The 23,154-nt window shown below is 44.5% G+C and overlaps 1 protein-coding gene across 13 annotated transcripts in view; it reads left to right on the forward strand.

The window, feature by feature from the left end:
* Positions 1–22,901, forward strand: part of LOC147996985 (scavenger receptor cysteine-rich domain-containing protein DMBT1-like) — a 175,464-nt gene extending 152,563 nt beyond the window's left edge. For all 13 annotated transcript variants that reach the window (XM_087607979.1, XM_087608011.1, XM_087607995.1 and 10 more), the window contains 8 exons: positions 10–333; positions 1,337–1,366; positions 2,868–3,018; positions 4,121–4,329; positions 5,249–5,433; positions 18,181–18,569; positions 20,746–21,017; positions 22,348–22,901. In XM_087607979.1, coding sequence (XP_087464105.1) covers positions 10–333; positions 1,337–1,366; positions 2,868–3,018; positions 4,121–4,329; positions 5,249–5,433; positions 18,181–18,569; positions 20,746–21,017; positions 22,348–22,514 — 1,727 coding nt within the window. In that variant the 3' untranslated portion in view covers positions 22,515–22,901. The remainder of the gene's footprint in view (positions 1–9; positions 334–1,336; positions 1,367–2,867; positions 3,019–4,120; positions 4,330–5,248; positions 5,434–18,180; positions 18,570–20,745; positions 21,018–22,347) is intronic.
* Positions 22,902–23,154: the final 253 nt, after the last annotated feature.

The raw sequence follows: 23,154 nt of genomic DNA on the forward strand, positions 1-23,154 counted from the left end.
TTATCTCAGGAAATGATTCTTCATTGGTGTTGAGACTGGTAAATGGAACAAACCGCTGTGAGGGCCGAGTGGAGATCTTGTACAGAGGCTCTTGGGGTACCGTGTGCGACAACAGCTGGGACATCAATGATGCCAATGTGGTCTGCAGACAGCTCGGTTGTGGCTCTGCTCTGTCTGCTCCAGGAAATGCTTGGTTTGGTCAGGGCTCAGGGCTCATTGTCCTGGATGATGTGTCTTGCTCTGGGTATGAGTCTCATCTGTGGAATTGTCGTCACCCTGGCTGGCTTGTCCATAATTGTCGCCATGTTGAGGATGCAGGAGTCATCTGCTCACGTGAGTTTGGGGAAAACCTCTACTGTCTTCTTCCATGATCCCTTCTTATCCTTAGTTCTTTTCCCTCAATGAATGTGTCTTTCTTATTTACTGAAATTGCCTTATTATTTTTTTTACTGGGAGTATTACTTCTTTCTACAAGGCTGGTTGTGGAAATTGTCACTGGTAACCCACATCTAAGGGATATTAGTCATTTTCACTTCTAGTTTTGTTAGAAGAATCAAGGAGAAAATCGCTGGCTTCAGTGTTTCTTCTACCACAGTCAGGTTCTGTGGGGATAAGGGAACTGCAGTCTAGAGGCTGAGAAAAGTACTGAGTCAATGAGCATTCAGCAGTTCAAAGTGTACTCTGGGGAGCACAGTCTACTCAGACCGTACCATTCCAAAGGCTTTCTGAATGAGGCCTAATGGCTAGTGCTGTGAATATGTGTTTGTACAGAAAACGTTTTAGGATAAGAGAGTTATCTGTACCCTAGAAAAGAAATCCTTCCATTTCACTACCTCAAGGACATTTGGTTGGGATTAACCCAACCACACACACTGTACAAATTCTCTAACTTTAACCGACCCTAACCATAACCATAACCCTAACCATAAACATAACCATAACCCTAACCGAAACCCTAACCCTCTAACCCTAAACCTAACCCCAATCCAATCCAAGCCTAACCCAACCCTAACCCTAATACTGAGGACTAGATCATTCCATGTAAAAATTTGGTCTGGACAAGGCCATTTAACATCTGAATCACTGGACAGTTATGAAATACAAGATTCAGCCTGTTACCTTGTCCAGACACATTTGTCACCTGGAGAAGGACCAGAAGGTGAAATACTAATTGACTCTCACCAAAAAAATCTTCCTGGGAGTATAGATGGCTACCAATTCCTACTCTGTGGTGGGGGCTGAGCACAGCTTAAAGCAAATTGTGCCCACTGTCACCCACCCAGGTTCCATATTAGTCACCTTTTCATCTAACAAGGCTTTTTTTTTCATTTCACAGTCCCTGATCCGACTCCCTCTCCTGGTCCAGGTGAGTCCAGCTGTCCTTCAATCCTATGAGTCCCTCTTTCTCTGCTCTGCTCACGATACCAGGCAGTTGCTACAGAATGGGAAGGGATTTACAGAGATATTGCTGCCCCAGAACCTTCTGTGTTTTCCTTAAAGTAGAAAAGGAGCTCACATCAGCCTTTGCCTGGCCCAGTGGAATAGAAATGTTTCAGTACTTAACATATGTTACTGAGTAGTGCTTTCCTGGTGCTGTAAGGATCTATCCTGGGCAAAGCATTGTCTTATCCATGGATTGTGTGTTGGGGGACAACTGAGAGTCCTCATGACAGCATTTAGGAGAGAATTAAAGTTGCTAGTGGGTCTGGATCACCTAACTGTCCCTGAGGTGGGCATCCATGAGTGTGGTCCTGGGTATTTCTGGCTCTGTATGAGATGAGTCCTTGTCTCCCAGTCACAGTGACTTCCTGGCCCCTGCATGCCATGTCCCAGCCATGTCAGGTTTCACCATTGGTTCATGCTATCTCATTCTAATCCCGCTTTGTTTCCCTTTCTAGTTTGGACAAGTCCTTCTTATGATAAGTATGTTATTTAAAATCTGTGGTGGAGCAAAGATAAGAGGGAGGAGAAAGAGACATATAGACACACACACACACACACACACACACACACACACACACACACACACATTATTTAAAGGGAGAGACAGGTACTATAGCCAAGGTATATCTTTATAGGACATGCCCCTGTGACCCACTTTATTCAACCAGACCCCATCATCTAATTCCTCGATCAAATGATTAATCTGTAAATCTGTTCAAAGCTCTCAGCATCCAATCACAGGATTGGATTCATTAGTTGGCCTCTAAGTCTTTAATAACGACCTTCTTGGTATATGTTTCCAATCTCAACCAGAATACTATGTCTCTGCAAGAGGATTGCAACATTTGACTCTGTGAGCTGGATAGGTACAAAGAGCTATATAATCATGATCCTTGCTCTTAGATATCTGCACTGATCAGATTCAGCACCCCACTAGCAAATTCAATGATCTTTGGAAACAACCCAAGGGTGGGGGCCTAAGATTCATTTTGCATCCAGAGTCCATGAACCTGCATTCAAGTGATCTATTCCTCACCATTGTCTGCCTGTCAGTGAAAGCTAGAGATTACTAGCTTAACCAATGAGCTCCAGGTTCAGTGAAAGACCTTTTTTCAACACGTATCTGTGTTATCCTCAACTATTGATGAACATTAGATCACACACAAACACACACACACTCACACACTCACACACACTCACACACTCACACTCATGCACACACACACATACTCCCACACACTCATACACACACACACACAGAGAGAGAGAGAGAGAGAGAGAGAGAGAGAGCGCAATCCCTAGGCTTTAATGAGTGAGCCAGGGCTAGGCCAACTTTTGTTGGGTTCCTTAAGCCTCTCTCCCCATGCCAGGCAGGTGTGCAGTGTGTTCTGGGGTTCATCTGCATTTCCTCTCTTCCATGACAGTAAACTATACTTGTGGAGGTTTCCTGACTGGATTCTCTGGGCAATTTTCTAGCCCATTCTACCCTGGGAGCTATCCTAATAATGCCAGATGTTTGTGGAACATTGAAGTTCCAAACAACTACCGCGTGACTGTGGTCATCAGAGATGTGCAGTAAGTGTGGGTGCATAGCAGATGTTAGAGAATGTGGGGTGCTTTTGAAATTTCTGGGGGTGATAGTCAAGTTGGCATTTACCATACAGGTTATATGCTTGATGTGGGGCAAGAGTAGACTGCCTATAGAGGATGGTGAACGTTGCAAGAGCACAGGAATTTGAAAATACTCTCTTAAAGTCCCAGGTTATCATGAATTTGCACTATGTCCTTGGGGTGCCACTTTCCCAATCCTTAGTCAAAAGAAGGGTCTAGAATGCCTGCTTTCCTCATCTACTCACCTTATTGATCAGGAGATCACCAGAGCATTTGAAAGTATTTAGAATGTTCTCAGTGGGAGGGAGGATCTGTGGCTTGAGTAATGACAGCCTTGGGAGCACAATATACAAACACAACTGTTCTGTATAGACCTTTCCTCACTGAACCCTTTCTTTCTGAGTCCTTAGAAATCCAGGGTGCTAGCATTACCACTGCTTATAGCAGAGTCCTTATCACCCATATGCTTACAAATAAAAATGTTCTTGATCAGAGTTGATATCTACAAGAGCCCATTAATACATGCATCATTCTGGGAGGTATATGGCTGAGAAACTATGTCAATATTCTCTAGCACCCCAATAGCAGTGTCCGCTGGTTGTGACCTTTTATGAACTCCTTTCCCCCTTGCAGTGCTCTATGTGCCATCATGAACACCCTTTTCGGATATGCATAGTATACATAGTGTTTATCTTAGTGGCTGGGAAACCTGAGCATTACAGAGGTCCAGTGTTTATTTCCTTCGCTGTTCATCCCCACACTCTGACGTCATTGGCACTTGTTTCATTCTGGAAGGGACCTGGAAGCCTTTTGAAGGAACAAATCAAGAATTCTCTTGTGACCTTCCTGTGTTGATTTAAAGGGCAGTCAGGCAGAGAGCTTATAGATTTCTTACATGTGAGCTTAGATGGCAGTCTGAAGACAAGCCTTGGCCATCTTGGCAAGATGAATTCCCCTGGATTTAAGAAAGTCCTCTATTCTTTCAAATAGTGAACCTGACTAGGGTTTCCATGGCAAAGGATATCAAGATCTGAGCCCTCATCAATTGTTCCTTTTGTCTCTCCAGGCTGGAAGGGGGCTGCAACTATGACTATATAGAGATTTTTGATGGCCCCCACCACAGTTCACCTCTCATTGCCCGGGTTTGTGATGAGGCCATGGGCTCTTTCACTTCAACATCCAACTTCATGTCAGTTCGCTTCATCACTAATCACAGTGTTACTCGAAGAGGGTTCCGGGCTGACTACTACTCAGACTTTGACAATAATACCACCAGTAAGTTCCCTTGTTAAAACAAAAGCTTGTTAGGACTGGGGACACCACTGAGAGCCTTCTGTTCCTGTATTGTCCTGGGATTGTAGCATAATGATTGTTCTAATATCATGGCCCCTATGATTGAGCTCATGCATTGTCAATTGAGAACAACTGTGTGGTGAGTCTTGGGACTCTGGATGACCAAAAGAGGGCCGAGGGTCCCAGCATTGGCTGATGAGAGCTGTACTGGCCTTATTGTGGTCGGCAAAGTGTATGAAGGTATAAGATGATGCTCTCAACAGATAGTGAGAAGACAGTGCCAGAAGGAGTGGTGGGTGACACCAAGCTTGACACTTTGGGACCCTCTCTGAGTGTGAATCACTGGTCACATCCTGAGACCTAATACATTTGGCTTCTGTCTGAAGATGGATAAAGTTGGATACCATAGTATAAGCAGCTATTGTAACAGAGGCTCAGTTTGAGCCATATGAACCTATATCTACATTGGTGAAGGGTTGAGCATGGTGATATCCATGGTCTCTAACTGGTCAGGATCAGAAGCATCAACTTTCTCCTTATGACATCACCTAATGTCACCTAATGACATCACCAATGTCTTATTGTACAGTTGCTTTACTTCATGGGAGAATGCTAACTTGACAAAAATATTTTGGATATTTAAAAATCCTATCTCCAGGTCCATACCAGAAAATCCTATACATCTAAGTGCCCTCATTCCTGAGCATTCCTGAGGATGAAGATGCGTGTAGCCATAGGGTACCCTTGGAGTCATTGTGACTCTATTCTGAGCATTTATGTCACATGCAGACCATGTGTGAATCAACCCTCTCAATCTGTGCTTCTTTAGCTGGGGAAAGACCCTCACGAGGGTTGTGGGGTTTGAAATCCTGACTCTGCATGCTTTTCTCATGTCCTTTAGATCTCCTTTGTCTGTCAAATCACATGCGAGCCAGTGTGAGCAGGAGCTATCTTCAGTCCATGGGCTACTCTGCCAGGGATCTTGTCATTCCTGATTGGAACGTGAGTTACCAGTGTCAGCCTCAGATAACACAAAGGGAAGTCATATTCACAATTCCCTACACAGGCTGCGGTACTACCAAACAGGTAAGCCTGGAACCGCCTACTCTATTTCCCACTGAGCATGCTTTCTTTAATCAAAAGTGTGTGTGTGTGTGTGTGTGTGTGTGTGTGTGTGTGTGTGTGTGTGTGTGTGTTGGTATGCCTCTGTATGCATATGGATGTCAAAAGACAACTTATGGGAGATGGGTTTTTTCCTTCTACCATTGGGTCTTGGGAATAGAACTCAGATTGTTAGGCTTGGCAGCAAATCCCTTTACTCACTGAGCTGTCTCACCAGCCCTGAGCATGATTTATCACAATGACGACTTCTAGAACACGGGATCTACAAGTTCTGGCTTGGATGTAATCAGAACATCAGAAGGCAGACAGAAGTCCCTGGTACAGTAGCTATAGATACTTCTAAACAAGAGGAATGCAGAGGAAGAGAAGGGGGAAGGCCAGCAGTTTCCACAGCTGTGTCCAGCAGAGGGAGCACTAGGCAGGAGTCCATCCACACAGCTCCCAGGAGGAACTTGAGATTATTTTTCTTCCTTCTTTATTAACTTGAGTATTTATTATTTACATTCTGAGTGTTATTCCCCTTCCCGGTTTCCGGGCCAACATCCCCCTAACCCTTTCCCCCCTTCTCTATGGGTGTTCCCCTCCCCATCCTCCCCCCATTACTGCCCTCCCCACAACAATTACGTTCACTGGGGGTTCAGTCTTGGCAGGACCAAGGGCTTCCCCTTCCACTAGTGTTCTTATTAGGCTATTCATTGCTACCTATGAGGTTGGAGCCCAGGGTCAGTCCATGTATAGTCTTTGGGTAGTGGCTTAGTCCCTGGAAGCTCTGGTTGGTTGGCATTGTTGTACATATGGGGTCTCGAGCCCCTTCAAGCTCTTCCAGTCCTTTCTCTGATTCCTTCAACGGGGGTCCCATTTTCAGTTCAGTGGTTTGCTGCTGGCATTCACCTATGTATTTGCTGTATTCGGGCTGTGTCTCTCAGTCTGTGATTCTTTTTTTTTTTTTTTTTTTTTAGTGTTTATATTTTTAATTCATGAAGGATAGCCGTGAATTTACAGAGTGTAAATAGAAAAGTCTGGCTCTTTTGTGGAGACTGCTCTTACAGCAATTACTAAGGCTACCCTAACTACAGATTCAGTGATGGTCTCCTTAGCTTGGCCTCATGCCTGGGACAGGGTAGCTCACAAAGAGCCCTGAAAGTTACAAATGAAAACTAACTTGTGTGGGGAGTGAAGGTATAAGCTAGAGCTGTGTAGTGTTAAAAGAAATGTGTTGCGTCTGATACTCGTGGCTTATTTTATCTTAAAACCTTTGAAAAGGTAGTTAAAATTAATGGGGAGTAGACCACATATTACAGTGTTTTGAGTCTTCACTGATGTCATCTCATCTTATTGTAAATAGTAAGAAGGCTGAGCTCCTGAAAAATGGGAACAAAAGTGTATTTTTTAAATATGCACACTCACTGAATATTTGTTGGTTAGTTTTTTGAGCCAGGGTCTCACTATGTAGCCTTGGTTAGCCTACATACACCTTGCCTGGAACTCATAGTTCACAGTCTTTCAGTCTGTGATTCTTATGGTTTCATTTGGGATGTGTCAAAGAAACAGAGGCCCTTAAACCAAACATACAAATACATTTTACATGCCTGAGATGTATAACAGCCAACAGCTGTCAAATGCATTGCTATGCCTTTGAGGAAGCCAGTGCTCCCCTGAGACTCATACTCAGTTGCCACACTTGGCATTTCTTGAGTGGCCAATAGGACGTGGGTGGCCAATGCTTTGACATTGTCATCTACAAAATTCACACTAGAGTACTGCACATTGGCTTACAAAAGAATTTACCCTGCTGAGTGTTTTGTGTAGTGTGACCCATGGACTATCATGGGTTAGACATGGCTAGTAGAGTGGTCAACCATCTTGGTTTGCTTGAGACTTAGCAATTTTAACATAGACTGTCCTGTTGTCATCCTGGTAATAGAAGATGCTGGGATGAGTCCATGTTGTACTCCCAAGATGTTATTTTTTTTTTGAGACAAAGTTTCTCCATGCAGTTCTTGATGGCTGTGTGGACCAGACTGGCTTCGAACTCACATAGATCTGACTACCTCTGCGTCTTGAGTCCTGAGATTAAAGACTTATACTACCATGTCTGGCTATGCCCAAATTCTTGACAAGTATTCTTGTATTGCCATCCCTACTTTAAAACTGAAGAGATTGAATTAAGAGAGGCCAGGCCTATTGACCAAAGCCATGTAGACCAATAGGATAGGACCACACCACAAGGCAAGAATCTCAGAAAAAAAGCCAGACACAGAAGAGTTATACAAAATTATATATATATATATATATATCACTATTAGATAGAAATGCCCCATTCATACTGAATTTAGCAAAAGGAAATGGCTGTGCCATAGGAAAAATGTCTTCATAGGTGGCCTGCTTCTAGGTTGGAGGGTGTGACTTTTAAGGGAGGATGGAGATGCTTGGGCAATGGAAAAGTGGTGTGTCTAACTATGGTGGTATGTACAGGACAGACATGTTCAGATGCCTATAATGCACCAGACACATGATAAGCATTTGCCACATGCCAGGCACAGTACACACTGAGAGACAAAGTGGGCACTCAGTCAACCAGGTGGGCCTTGGGCCATTCCTATGACTGTGTGTGAGGATCTGGTCACCCAGATCTCTTGGTGAGATTCTAAACAACCAGGAGTTCCTTTGGAGAGAAATTTAGTGGGTGAGATGAGCTACTCATAGCAAAGAATGTGCATCAACCAGGCACTGTGTGAAAGGCTGAGGAGAATTCCTTCCCATCCCTCTGACACACAGCCAGTTGTGTTATTTCGCTCTGTAAGTTAACCATGCTATCTCCAGCTTTTTGTGAGTCAGTCCACTGAAGGTGATTACTGCTCCTCTTTCCAAATGTGCAGCCTAGAGAATTAAACACCTCAGGAGCTTGCTGGTGGCACTTCATAGATCATTGAGGGCATCTCTGCAGCGTGCCAGCCCTGCCCTTTCTAACTGGAATGAGACTGGGTAGCACTTGCTGCCTTCTTGTTTCCCCACTTATGAACATCCACATCACCTACCACACTGAGTGCTTCAGAGGCAGGGCTAATTTTAATTGTCTCTGCCATCCTTGGTGCCCAGGACTTTATGATAGCATCAACAACTATTATGTGTGCGAGGTACTGAAGTGAGACTTCGGCATTACATTTAAAAGTCTTGGGAAGCCTTTATCCTCAATCACAGGGGATAAAAACTGAGAGAAGCTGGGCCATGTGTCCGAGGACACATATGCAGGAACTACGGAGTCAGTGTGTTCTGTAGCAGGGCTTGTTCATGACTCTCTACCCAGGCTGCCACACAGTGGAAGGGTGATAGTTTGGCTGGTATCACAGAATAGATGAGCTTTCTCACAGTGAAAGGTATGCCAGGTCTCTCTGGGAATGACAGGAGACTCATGCATAGGACTTTCTGTCATATTGGTTGTGTTTCTATCTGGGCAGATGCCTAAGCAAGAATTTTTTTTTATGGTGATAGGTGGGGAGAGATACAACAGCATGACTGTGTGCTTGTGAGTCTCAGTCCTGCATCCTTTGGTCTGGCTTCTTTCTCTCAGCATTATCCTTGTGACATTTACCTTTATCTTTAGAGACAGCTGATTCTTTACTTCTCATTGCTGCAGTTTAGAATGTAAGTTTTGGTTGTATATAAATTGGCTTTGGTGTCTGCCTATTATAAAAAGTGAAGTAGTAACATTTTTTTTTACATTTTATTTTTTTTTATTAACTTGAGTATTTCTTATATACATTTCGAGTGTTATTCCCTTTCCCGGTATCCGGGCAAACATCCCCCTCCCCCCTCCCCTTCCTTATGGGTGTTCCCCTCCCAACCCTCCCCCCATTGCCGCCCTCCTCCCACCAGTCTAGTTCACTGGGGGTTCAGTCTTAGCAGGACCCAGGGCGTCCCCTTCCACTGGTGCTCTTACTAGGATATTCATTGCTACCTATGAGGTCAGAATCCAGGGTCAGTCCATGTATAGTCTTTAGGTAGTGGCTTAGTCCCTGGAAGCTCTGGTTGCTTGGCATTATTGTACATATGGGGTCTCGAGCCCCTTCAAGCTCTTCCAGTTCTTTCTCTGATTCCTTCAACGGGGGTCCTATTCTCAGTTCAGTGGTTTGCTGCTGGCATTTGCCTCTGTATTTGCTGTATTCTGGCTGTGTCTCTCAGGAGCGATCTACATCCGGCTCCTGCCGGTCTGCACTTCTTTGCTTCATCCATCTTGTCTAATTGGGTGGCTGTATATGTATGGGCCACATGTGGGGCAGGCTCTGAATGGGTGTTCCTTCAGTCTCTGTTTTAATCTTTGCCTCTCTCTTCCCTGCCAAGGGTATTCTTGTTCCCCTTTTAAAGAAGGAGTGAAGCATTCACATTTTGATCATCCGTCTTGAGTTTCATTTGTTCTAGGCATCTAGGGTAATTCAAGTATTTGGGGTAATAGCCACTTATCAATGAGTGCATACCATGTATGTCTTTCTGTGATTGGGATAGCTCACTCAGGATGATATTTTCCAGTTCCAACCATTTGCCTACGAATTTCATAAAGTCGTTGTTTTTGATAGCTGAGTAATATTCCATTGTGTAGATGTACCACATTTTCTGTATCCATTCCTCTGTTGAAGGGCATCTGGGTTCTTTCCAGCTTCTGGCTATTATAAATAAGGCTGCAATGAACATAGTGGAGCACGTGTCTTTTTTATATGTTGGGGCATCTTTTGGGTATATGCCCAAGAGAGGTATAGCTGGATCCTCAGGCAGTTCAATGTCCAATTTTCTGAGGATCCTCCAGAATGATTTCCAGAATGGTTGTACCAGTTTGCAATCCCACCAACAATGGAGGAGTGTTCCTCTTTCTCCACATCCTCGCCAGCATCTGTTGTCCCCTGAGTTTTTGATCTTAGCCATTCTCACTGGTGTGAGGTGAAATCTCAGGGTTGTTTTGATTTGCATTTCCCTTATGACTAAAAATGTTGAACATTTCTTTAGGTGTTTCTCAGCCATTCGGCATTCCTCAGCTGTGAATTCTTTGTTTAGCTCTGAACCCCATTTTTAATAGGGCTATTTGTTTCCCTGCGGTCTAACTTCTTGAGTTCTTTGTATATTTTGGATATAAGGGCTCTATCTGTTGTAGGATTGGTAAAGATCTTTTCCCAATCTGTTGGTTGCTGTTTTGTCCTAACCACAGTGTCCTTTGCCTTACAGAAGCTTTGCAGTTTTATGAGATCCCATTTGTCGATTCTTGATCTTAGAGCGTAAGCCATTGGTGTTTTGTTCAGGAAATTTTTTCCAGTGCCCATGTGCTCCAGATGCTTCCCTAGTTTTTCTTCTATTAGTTTGAGTGTGTCTGGTTTGATGTGGAGGTCCTTGTTCCACTTGGACTTAAGCTTTGTACAGGGTGATAAGCATGGATCGATCTGCATTATTCTACATGTTGACCTCCAGTTGAACCAGCACCATTTGCTGAAAATGCTATCTTTTTTCCATTTGATGGTTTTGGCTCCTTTGTCAAAAATCAAGTGACCATAGGTGTGTGGGTTCATTTCTGGGTCTTCAATTCTATTCCATTGGTCTATCTGTCTGTCTCTGTACCAATACCATGCAGTTTTTATCACTATTGCTCTGTAATACTGCTTGAGTTCAGGGATGGTGATTCCCCCTGAAGTCCTTTTATTGTTGAGGATAGCTTTAGCTATCCTGGGTTTTTTGTTATTGCAGATGAATTTGCAAATTGTTCTGTCTAACTCTTTGAAGAATTGGATTGGTATTTTGATGGGGATTGCATTGAATCTGTAGATCACTTTTGGTAAAATGGCCATTTTTACTATATTAATCCTGCCAATCCATGAGCATGGGAGATCTTTCCATCTTCTGAGGTCTTCTTCAATTTCCTTCTTCATTGTCTTGAAGTTCTTATTGTACAGATCTTTTACTTGCTTTGTTAAAGTCACACCGAGGTACTTTATATTATTTGGGTCTATTATGAAGGGTGTCGTTTCCCTAATTTCTTTCTCGGCTTGTTTCTCTTTTGTATAGAGGAAGGCAACTGATTTATTTGAGTTAATTTTATACCCAGCCACTTTGCTGAAGTTGTCTATCAGCTTTAGTAGTTCTCTGGTGGAACTTTTGGGATCATTTAAATATACTATCATATCATCTGCAAATAGTGATATTTTGACTTCTTCTTTTCCGATCTGTATCCCCTTGACCTCCTTTTGTTGTCTGATTGCTCTGGCTAGAACTTCAAGAACTATATTGAATAAGTAGGGAGAGAGTGGGCAGCCTTGTCTAGTCCCTGATTTTAGTGGGATTGCTTCAAGTTTCTCTCCATTTAGTTTAATGTTAGCAACTGGTTTGCTGTATATGGCTTTTACTATGTTCAGGTATGGGCCTTGAATTCCTATTCTTTCCAGGACTTTTATCATGAAGGGGTGTTGAATTTTGTCAAATGCTTTCTCAGCGTCTAATGAAATGATCATGTGGTTTTGTTCTTTCAGTTTGTTTATATAATGGATCACGTTGATGGTTTTCCGTATATTAAACCATCCCTGCATGCCTGGGATGAAGACTACTTGATCATGGTGGATGATTGTTTTGATGTGCTCTTGGATTCGGTTTGCCAGACTTTTGTTGAGTATTTTTGCGTCGATATTCATAAGGGAAATTGGTCTGAAGTTCTCTTTCTTTGTTGTGTCTTTGTGTGGTTTAGGTATAAGAGTAATTGTGGCTTCGTAGAAGGTATTCGGTAGTGATCCATCTGTTTCAATTTTGTGGAATCGTTTGGATAATATTGGTATGAGGTCTTCTATGAAGGTTTGATAGAATTCTGCACTAAACCCGTCTGGACCTGGGCTCTTTTTGGTTGGGAGACCTTTAATGACTGCTTCTATTTCCTTAGGAGTTATGGGGTTGTTTAACTGGTTTATCTGTTCCTGATTTAACTTTGATACCTGGTATCTGTCTAGGAAATTGTCCATTTCCTGAAGATTTTCAAGTTTTGTTGAATATAGGTTTTTATAGTAAGATCTGATGATTTTTTGAATTTCCTCTGAATCTGTTGTTATGTCTCCCTTTTCATTTCTGATTTTGTTAATTTGGACACACTCTCTGTGTCCTCTCGTTAGTCTGGCTAAGGGTTTATCTATCTTGTTGATTTTCTCAAAGAACCAACTTTTGGTTCTGTTGATTCTTTCTATGGTCCTTTTTGTTTCTACTTGGTTGATTTCAGCTCTGAGTTTGATTATTTCCTTCCTTCTACTCCTCCTGGGTGTATTTGCTTCTTTTTGTTCTAGAGCTTTTAGGTGTGCTGTCAAGCTGCTGACATATGCTCTTTCCTGTTTCTTTCTGCAGGCACTCAGCGCTATGAGTTTTCCTCTTAGCACAGCTTTCATTGTGTCCCATAAGTTTGGGTATGTTGTACCTTCATTTTCATTAAATTCTAAAAAGTTTTTAATTTCTTTCTTTATTTCTTCCTTGACCAGGTTATCATTGAGTAGAGCATTGTTCAATTTCCAAGTATATGTGGGCATTCTTCCTTGATTGTTATTGAAGACCAGTTTTAGGCCGTGGTGGTCCGATAGCACGCATGGGATTATTTCTATCTTTCTGTACCTGTTGAGGCCCGTTTTTGACCAATTATATGGTCAATTTTGGAGAAAGTACCATGAGGAGCTGAGAAGAAGGTATATCCTTTTGCTTTAGGATAGAATGTTCTATAAATATCCGTTAAGTCCATTTGGCTCATGACTTCTCTAAGTCTGTCTACATCTCTGTTTAATTTCTGTTTCCATGATCTGTCCATTGATGAGAGTGGGGTGTTGAAATCTCCCACTATTATTGTGTGAGGTGCAATGTGTGTTTTGAGCTTTAGTAAGGTTTCTTTTACATATGTAGGTGCCCTTGTATTTGGGGCATAGATATTTAGGATTGAGACTTCATCTTGGTGGATTTTTCCTTTGATGAATATGAAGTGTCCTTCCTTATCTTTTTTGATGACTTTTAGTTGAAAATTGATTTTATTTGATATTAGAATGGCTACTCCAGCTTGCTTCTTCTGACCATTTGCTTGGAAAGTTGTTTTCCAGCCTTTCACTCTGAGGTAATGTCTGTCTTTGTCTCTGAGGTGTGTTTCCTGTAGGCAGCAGAATGCAGGGTCCTCGTTGCGTATCCAGTTTGTTAATCTATGTCTTTTTATTGGGGAGTTGAGGCCATTGATATTGAGAGATATTAAGGAATAGTGATTATTGCTTCCCGTTATATTCATATTTGGATGTGAGGTTATGTTTGTGTGCTTTCATTCTCTTTGTTTTGTTGCCAAGACGATTAGTTTCTTGCTTCTTCTAGGGTATAGCTTGCCTCCTTATGTTGGGCTTTACCATTTATTATCCTTTGTAGTGTTGGATTTGTAGAAAGATATTGTGTAAATTTGGTTTTGTCATGGAATATCTTGGTTTCTCCATCTATGTTAATTGAGAGTTTTGCAGGATACAGTAACCTGGGCTGGCATTTGTGTTCTCTTAGGGTCTGTATGACATCAGTCCAGGATCTTCTGGCCTTCATAGTTTCTGGCGAGAAGTCTGGTGTGATTCTGATAGGTCTGCCTTTATATGTTACTTGACCTTTTTCCCTTACTGCTTTTAATATTCTTTCTTTATTTTGTGCATTTGGTGTTTTGACTATTATGTGACGGGAGGTGTTTCTTTTCTGGTCCAATCTATTTGGAGTTCTGTAGGCTTCTTGTATGCCTATGGGTATCTCTTTTTTTAGGTTAGGGAAGTTTTCTTCTATGATTTTGTTGAAGATATTTACTGGTCCTTTGAGCTGGGAGTCTTCACTCTCTTCTATACCTATTATCCTTAGGTTTGATCTTCTCATTGAGTCCTGGATTTCCTGTATGTTTTGGACAAGTACCTTTTTCTGCTTTACATTATCTTTGACAGTTGAGTCAATGATTTCTATGGAATCTTCTGCTCCTGAGATTTTCTCTTCCATCTCTTGTATTCTGTTCGTGAAGCTTGTATCTACAGCTCCTTGTCTCTTCTTTTGGTTTTCTATATCCAGGGTTGTTTCCATGTGTTCTTTCTTGATTGCTTCTATTTCCATTTTTAATTCCTTCAGCTGTTTGATTGTGTTTTCCTGTAATTCTTTCAGGGATTTTTGTGATTCTTTCAGGGATTTTTGCGATTCCTCTCTGTAGGCTTCTACTTGTTTATTAATGTTTTCCTTTATTTCCCTAAGGGAGTTCTTCACGTCTTTCTTGAAGTCCTCCAGCATCATGATCAAATATGATTTTGAAACTAGATCTTGCTTTTCTGGTGTGTTTGGATATTCCATGTTTGTTTTGGTGGGAGAATTGGGCTCCGATGATGCCATGTAGTCTTGGTTTCTGTTGCTTGGGTTCCTGCGCTTGCCTCTCGCCATCAGATTATCTCTAGTGTTACTTTGTTCTGCTATTTCTGACAGTGGCTAGACTGTCCTATAAGCCTGTGTGTCAGGAGTGCTGTAGACCTGTTTTCCTCTCTTTCAGTCAGTTATGGGGACAGAGTGTTCTGCTTTCGGGCGTGTACTTTTTCCTCTCTACAGGTCTTCAGCTGTTCCTGTGGGCCTTTGTCTTGAGTTCACCAGGCAGCTTTCTTGCAGCAGAAAAGTTGGTCTTACCTGTGGTCCCGAGGCTCAAGTTCGCTCGTGGGGTGCTGCCCACGGACTCTCTGCAGCGGCAGCAACCAGGAGGACCTGTGTCGCCCCTTCCAGGAGCTTCAGTGCACCAGGGTTCCAGATGGCCTTTGGTGTTTTCCTCTGGCGTCCGAGATGTGTGTGCAGAGAGCAGTCTCTTCTGGTTTCCCAGGCTTGTCTGCCTCTCTGAAGGTTTAGCTCTCCCTCCCACGGGATTTGGGTGCAGAGAACTGTTTATCCGGTTTGTTTCCTTCAGGTTCCGGCGGTGTCTCAGGCAGAGGTCCTGCCGCTCCTGGGCCCTCCCCCACGGGAGCCCAGAGGCCTTATACAGTTTCCTCTTGGACCAGGGATGTGGGCAGGGGTGGGCAGTGTTGGTGGTCTCTTCCGCTCTGCAGCCTCAGGAGTGCACACCTGACCAGGCGGTGAGGTCTCTTTCCCACGGGGTGTGGGAGCAGAGAGCTGCTGCGGGCCGGGATCCGCGGGTGTGGGACTTCCGTTAAACACAGGACATGCCCGGTCCTAGAGGAATTCTGCCTCTGTGTGTCCCGATTTCACCAGGCAGCTTTCTTGCAGCAGACAAGTTGGTCTTACCTGTGGTCCCGAGGCTCAAGTTCGCTCTTGGGGTGCTGCCCACGGAATCTCTGCACCGGCAGCAACCAGGAAGACCTGTGTCGCCCCTTCCGGGAGCTTCAGTGCACCAGGGTTCCAGATGGCCTTTGGTGTTTTCCTCTGGCGTCTGAGATGTATGTACAGAGAACAGTCTCTTCTGGTTTCCCAGGCTTGTCTGCCTCTCTGAAGGTTTAGCTCTCGCTCCCACGGGATTTGGGTGCAGAGAACTGTTTATCCGGTCTGTTTCCTTCATGTTCCGGCGGTGTCTCAGGCAGGGGTCCTGCCGCTCCTGGGCCCTTCTCTACGGGAACCCAGAGGCCTTATACAGTTTCCTCTTGGGCCAGGGATGTGGGCAGGGGTGGGCAGTGTTGGTGGTCTCTTCCGTTCTGCAGCCTCAGGAGTGCCCACCTCACCAGGCGGTTGGGTCTCTCTCTCACGGGGTCTCCTAAGCAAGAATTTTAATCTAGAATCACAATGGCTCCTTCCAATCAAGAAATAACTTTGCACTCTTTGCTTCTTGTTTAGAGAAGATTCAGAACTGAGCTCTGTCACAGAGAGACGTATATGGACTTCATGAATATGCTCATGTTAAATATAGTTTGAAAGACCTATGTGGTTTGTAACACCATTGGTTCTAGAATACAAATGTTTAAAGGCTTTGAAGAATTTATGGGAGAAATATAGTGTGCTTCCCCAGGGAACGTTGGAAAAGAAGAGATCTGTCTGTCTGCTGGTTCATCTCCAGGCCTGGGTCTGGAGTGCAGGTTTGATGCCCTTTGTCAATCAGGCTGGTCATACTCTAGACCCTAGTCAGTCTGTGGAGACAAAGATCGGGTAGAGAAGATAAGGGAAGGGTCAAAGAGCTTACCCCAAAAGATCTTGTCTTATGTTTAGATTTTTGGAAGGCACACGTGTGGAGTAGAGTCTCAACAATAGACAAGTAGAAGGCTCTCTATCCTGAAAAATAATTATATGTAAGATGTGTGAGTGCTGGCAACACAGGGGACCTTGTCCAGGTCTGAGCCAAATAGAACACAGTTTTGCCATTCATAGTTGATATGACTATAGGAAAATGCTAACTCTTTTTCTCTATCTCTGTGTTCTCTCTCTATCTCTCTCTGTATTTTTCTGTCTTTCTGCCTGTCTCCATGTCTTTCTGCCTATTTCTGTCTCTAACTGTCTCTCTGTCTCTCTGCCTATCTCTGACTTTCTCTCTGTCTCTCTCTGTTTCTGTCTGTCCCTCTCTCTCCTCTGTTTGTCTGTCTGTCTCTGCTCTGTCCTGCCCTGCCATATCTTCTTTTTTTTTTACTGTAAAGAGTACAATTGTTTTAATTTCTGGATGGTGTCCATGTCCCCCTGCTATTATTCTGCCCTTACAGCATACAGGGTTCTAAGCATGAGGGAGTGGGAGAAGTTTATGACAGCACTCAGGCTGTGAGGAGCCCCCCAGCCCACAGCCTAGTGATGGTGTAGTTATGCTTACATCACTGGAGCCAGACACTCCCGACATGGTGCTTCCAGGAGTCACTGTTTATGTTCTCTTAGCTATTGCACTGTTACCTCCCTGTCACACCCTCTGTTTATCACAGTTCTTCCAGGATGCTCCCTTCATTCATTTCAACTTCTTCACAGATACCTACAGATGCTACTGATGCTGTTATTATTCCAAGAAAAAAGAAATATTTTAAGGCACCACCCTTTCCTTCATATGCTCACAGGACCCAATTATAAGGCTATCATCAAGGCAGCTCTCAGAAGATGGCAGAAACAGTAAATGGCACAAGACACTAGCCTCCTTATGAGTTTGCTGCCCAGTGGAAGTCAGAGTGGTGAATGATCCCATAGTACAATGACATAAGGCAAGAATGGCCCCAGGGTTGCTATAACTTCCTTCAGATGTTCATCTGAGGCTCTGCAGGGAAGCCTCAACCCCGTGGGCCAAGACCTTCTTCAGTTATAACTGCAAATCCCATGGCTTGCAAGTTCCACCGTGCCAATCACCACACTGAGGAAGTCTTTACTCAGTCCAAATAGAAAGCATTCTATGCTGGTATTACCAGGCCCTTCTCATAAGTATCACCCCAGAATGTTGAGAAAGAATAAGCTCAGAATATCCTTCTCTGAGTCCTGAACCATGGAGTCTGAGTTTGGTCAGATACACTGCAGGTCAGGGGCTGTCCAGACACTCATTCTGCCCCAAGCAAGAGCAAGTGCAGATTATCCTGGCCTCTACCGCCATGTGCCAGAGGATGTGGGAGAGTGGGTGAGAGTTTGCTGGTTAGGCTGACATCCATCATAGGTAATAGTAAGCACAACGCAGACAGGCGCCTTCTCTGTATGATTCTACAGGAGTCTGGCGGAGTCATCTCCCTCTCTCTCTAACCCGCATCCTTGCTGACCCATTCTGCTTTCACCTGTTAGGCTGACAACGAGACCATCAACTACTCCAACTTCCTCAAAGCGGCTGTTTCAAATGGCATCATCGAGAGGAGAAAGGATCTCCACATCCATGTCAGCTGCAAGATGCTTCAGAACACCTGGGTCAACACCATGTACATCACCAACAACACAGTTGAGATCCAGGAAGTCCAGTATGGCAATTTTGACGTGAATATTTCCTTTTACACATCCTCCTCCTTCTTGTATCCAGTGACCAGCAGCCCATATTATGTGGATCTGGACCAGAATTTGTATCTTCAGGCCGAAGTCCTCCATTCGGATACCTCTTTGGCTCTGTTTGTGGACACCTGTGTGGCTTCGCCACATCCCAATGGCTTCTCGTCTTTGACATATGATCTCATCAGGAGTGGGTAAGGAATTCTGTATGAGATAGATGAAAATGGTTGCTTTATAACTCACACATGAGTAGCCAAAAAGCTCAGGGAATGAAGATTTTTGGCTAACTGAACTTCCAACAGATTCAGACTTAGTTTCCGACCCATGGCTTTTGCCTTTGAGGAGCTCTCACACTGTTCCTGAGGTCACATTTCTGATTAAGGGGACGGGTAACTAGGCACCATCCCCTGTTAACATGTGGGAAGAGAGGAACAACTTATCAATGGTCATTCAGCTAGTCGACTATAAACTGGGGTTACATCTCCAGTCATCAAAGTTTAGTCTTAGGGTTAAAAGCATGTCATGGGGAAATGACCAATTTGAAAGCAGACCCAAATTAAAATACATAAATCTCTTGGTCAGTTTCTGCACCCCAAGTTAACTGGAGATAGTGGCAAGAATCAGATGCTGGGAAGGTTACATGAGAAAGAATAATGGGCACTGAGATCACAAGATTCTCAGAAGGAGGCCTAGAGGGTTACCATAGCAAAGGTGTGCATGGTCCCTACATCCTCCATCCATTAAGAATGCAAATTCTCAGTTGTGGCTCAGGGCACGTTGAGGTTGAATCACTGGAGACCAGGTTGACTGCACTAATCTCCTTGGCTCTACCCTCCCTGGATTAGGCTCTTTGGGGTGGTATGATGCTCCTGCACTCTTGGAGGAAGCCTGACATGTTGGGTGCACAAGCTCAGTCCCCACTGTGTAATCTCTGCTGGAGGGCATGGTACTTCTTGGCTTCTAGTATGGCCCTTGCCTCCCATGGGACTGTTGATAATAATTATGGCAGTAGGCTTACATTTCATGCTGACCTGAGACACCAAAGAAGACAGCCTCACTTCCTGGGAACTATTTGAATATGAGTATCAGTTCAGTAAACAGAGACTGAGAATCATCTTGTGCATTCTGCGTAGTTGGTCCTATTTGAGTCTGCCCCATTGGAAGCAACAAACACAGGAGAAAACTTACCTAGACCCCTCTTGCCTTAAGTAGTAACTGAGTGGTTTCTGAATGGAAATGCAATGACTGAAGTAGAAACAAACCAGTGAGTGATTAGTTCTTCTCTGCCAAAGGTTCTTTCTTGACTCTGGTGACGTCTTGCCATATTTGTGGCCATGCCATCTGTAATACCAACTGAGCCTGGAGCATAGGGACTCACTAGTCATAGCTGGTCCTCAATTGCACCATCTACGTAGAGAATAAAGTTCCTGGTAGGCCTGTACTACGAAGTTCTGGTCATTGCAGAACCCCCTCACCCTCACCTCCACCTCTCCTCCCACTCTAGATCTTTCAAAGGCCCCAGCTCTGAACAAACCTACAGGTATCCTTACACTTGGCATGCTAATAGGGCTGTAGTAAAGAAAAGGAGCCTGGGTATTTCCAGACAGTTAAGTTGAAGGTAGAAACAGGAAGGAACCTCTGGAGGGAGAAGGAAGAAGGAAAGTTGACATGGAACCTCTGGGAGAGTCAGGCTGCCCCGGGACAGTCCACCTATGAAGCATTCCTATCTCGGAGTACCAGGCCCATTCCTCTTGTTTCTCTTTCAGCACATCCCTTCAGCCTCCATATTGAAAGTCTCACATGGTTTGATCCCTGGAGACAGCCTCTTCTGCTTCTCAGTGGAATTCCTGAAGTAGATTGGCTGGATGGTTTTCTTCTATTACCAGCAGGTTCCTGAGGGAAGAGAAAGCGCTGGATACTAGAGTAGGGTCTTAGAGAGAATTCAGCATCATGGAGCTATAGTTGCATAGGGGCAGGGCTGGTTAGGGGCTGAGCAGAGAGACCCTAGGCGACAGGGCACAGGAAACACAGAAAATGTTCAGCATGTATCTGAATGTCACCTTTCAAGGCCTAGTAGCAAGGAAAGGGAAGAAGAGGCCATCTTCTTTCCTGTCTGCTCTTGGATTCCAAACTTGAGCAGCCTTCTCTACTTCCTTGTTACTCTGGCCCACTGAACTCAATCTCATGGCAGGTGATTTGCTCTGTAAACATGCTGGTGAGATACAAGAGCTGCTGGGACTTATGTGCACACCGCACAATGAGTGTGTGGAGGCACTGGAGGCCCAGGCAGCCAGCATGACTGGGGAGTGCAGGGGGATTAAGGTGAGTCCATGCTTCCACAAGCTAACACATTCCTCTCCTTACTTCCAGATGCATACGAGATGAAACTTACCAATCTTACTCCTCGCCCTCACCACGCATCACCCGCTTTAAATTCAGTTCTTTCCACTTCCTGAACCGCTTCCCCTCAGTGTACCTACAGTGTAAACTGGTGGTTTGTCGAGCATACGATGTCTCCTCACGGTGCTACAGAGGATGTGTAGTAAGGTCCAAGAGGGATGTAGGCTCCTACCAAGAAAAGGTGGATGTTGTTCTGGGACCCATCCAGTTGCAATCTCCCAGCAAAGAAAAGAGGAGTCTCGGTAGGTGGTTACCCTCACATCCTACATTCCCCTAGGGCCCATGATTCTGGGGAGGTGGGATTTGGGATGTTTTTGTCTGTGCTATGGGCCAACCTAAACTGCACACGTGTTGATGAATTAGGCTGGTTGCTGCCTTCCCCCAAGACTTAAGGTCACATGTCAGTGGTAGGCAAATGATTTGTGACCTGGAAGGCTTGATTCTCTGAAATCTGTATTCCCAGAATCTTTAGCTATAAGGTGAAAGGGTTAATGTCTCTAAGGACTATGAGGGCTTGTTAAAGCAATGTTTGTTGAACTGCGTTGGTCCTTCTCTGGTGCAAGTTACTAGATGTATGATGAATGTTCGATAGTTTTTGTTGTTAATGTAGTTAATGGTATTATTACGCCTCACTACGATGGTGACAGGTGTTTTGAATTAACCAACTGGGTGGGATGTGGAGCTGCAGGCAGCACGGATTGGTTTTAACTGCTGGAGGTTGGGGGTTCTGGCACTGAATGGGTCATTTTGTTTCCCACCTAGAACAGGTGTTAGGTATGATTTCTGTTGTGTTGTTTTGCTTTGGGTATTGACTAGAAGTAAATGTCCACAGTAGGACTCCTAGGACCTCTGGCCTAGACTGTGGCCAGACCTACATATCTCCTAGGTAGGGAGATACAATGGCCAGAGTGACAGGGCAGATGTGGATCTGTTATGCTGTCACAAACCACTTCTAGGTTGGCCAGCACCATCACCCTTTGGGAACCATCTGTGATAGCTCTCTGTCCTCATGCCCAATAGTAGCCCTGTCCCACACTTGGTTCCAGACTCTTTCTCCATTCATTCATTAATTTGCCAAAGGCCTACTGTATGGCATGTGGCAGGAAGCAAATAAGTAGGCACGGTCATGGCAGACTTGGGTGCGGTGCCTCTGATGAGGATGGGGCTATGTAGAAAAGAACAGTGGGCAAAGTGAGGAGCCAGGTGGTGCCTCTTTTATACCTAAAGTCACCACAGTGGCTCAGGTGCTGGATTCTTTTGGCCTAGGACTCTTATCACCACTTCCCAACTGGCTTAAATGCTATGACTCTCTCCCTTCCCACTCATCTATAGACCCAGAGTTGTTCTCCCAAAGCCCAGGCCCAAGTTCCTACGAAAACCCTCCCTAACTCTCCTGACTGGCAAGACAACAGGGAGTAAGCCTCTCTAGACCAACACTCAGTTGCTACCTGGAATACTGGTAGCCTCAGTTTGCCCTTCTCCCATCCCCATTGGAAAGTTCTGACAAGGGTCACCCTAGTCCTTGTCTCTGTCTTTTCTCATTCTATCATCTCACTCTCTGTTCTTCCTCAGACTTGGCAGTGGCGGATGTGGAGAAGCCAGCCAACTCCCAGGAGGTCTATCCCACTGCAGCCATCTTTGGTGGAGTCTTCCTGGCCCTGGTTGTAGCTGTGGCAGCCTTCACACTGGGAAGGAAGACACGTACTGCCCGTGGCCAACCTCCAAGTACTAAGATGTGAAGCAAAACAACCCAGACATTGGTTCCACATGCATAGATTCCCAGAAAAGATGGAAGTCAGGAGTGTCTAATGCCTGGCACCCAGTTACACGATGACTAGGCTTCCCTTAGCACAAATGTGTGGCCGAGTATGATGCGATGGCAAAGAAGAAAGGTGGGGGCCAAGTTTTCCCAGGATCTAGAGGCTGAAGGCTGGGAAGAATGTCATAGGAGAATGAGATCAGTGTCTACAATCACAGGCAACTGTGAGCCAAACATTGGCATCAGCCATCCTTTCTCTAGCTAGAATTTCCCTTTCCCCCTTTTATAGCTGACTTTTTTGAACTGTAGTGTTAATACGGGCCTTTCCGTACAACAAACTAAGTATAAAGAATCTTTTTCAAAGTAAGTGTCTGCTTGGTCATTGTGTGTACAGGCTTACCCACTTACTGGATTCCCTCAAGTCACCCAGACAGCTTTGGTGACATGGCCAGAGAAATGTTAAAAGGGCAAGGGACTCTGCTTTGTGGCTTCCAGAACCTTCAAGAGAATGATCATCTACATTCTTCCAAGAGTCTTCATCTTTCCGCTTGTGACACACATAAATGTTCAGAGTTACAGGCTGGGAAGGGCCTGAGGAGGGTATCCATGCCTAGGACAGG

This window comes from Rattus norvegicus, chromosome 1 (genome assembly GCF_021556685.1).
Source record: "Rattus norvegicus strain SHRSP/BbbUtx chromosome 1, alternate assembly SHRSP_T2T, whole genome shotgun sequence".
Classification (NCBI taxonomy): domain Eukaryota; kingdom Metazoa; phylum Chordata; class Mammalia; order Rodentia; family Muridae; genus Rattus; species Rattus norvegicus.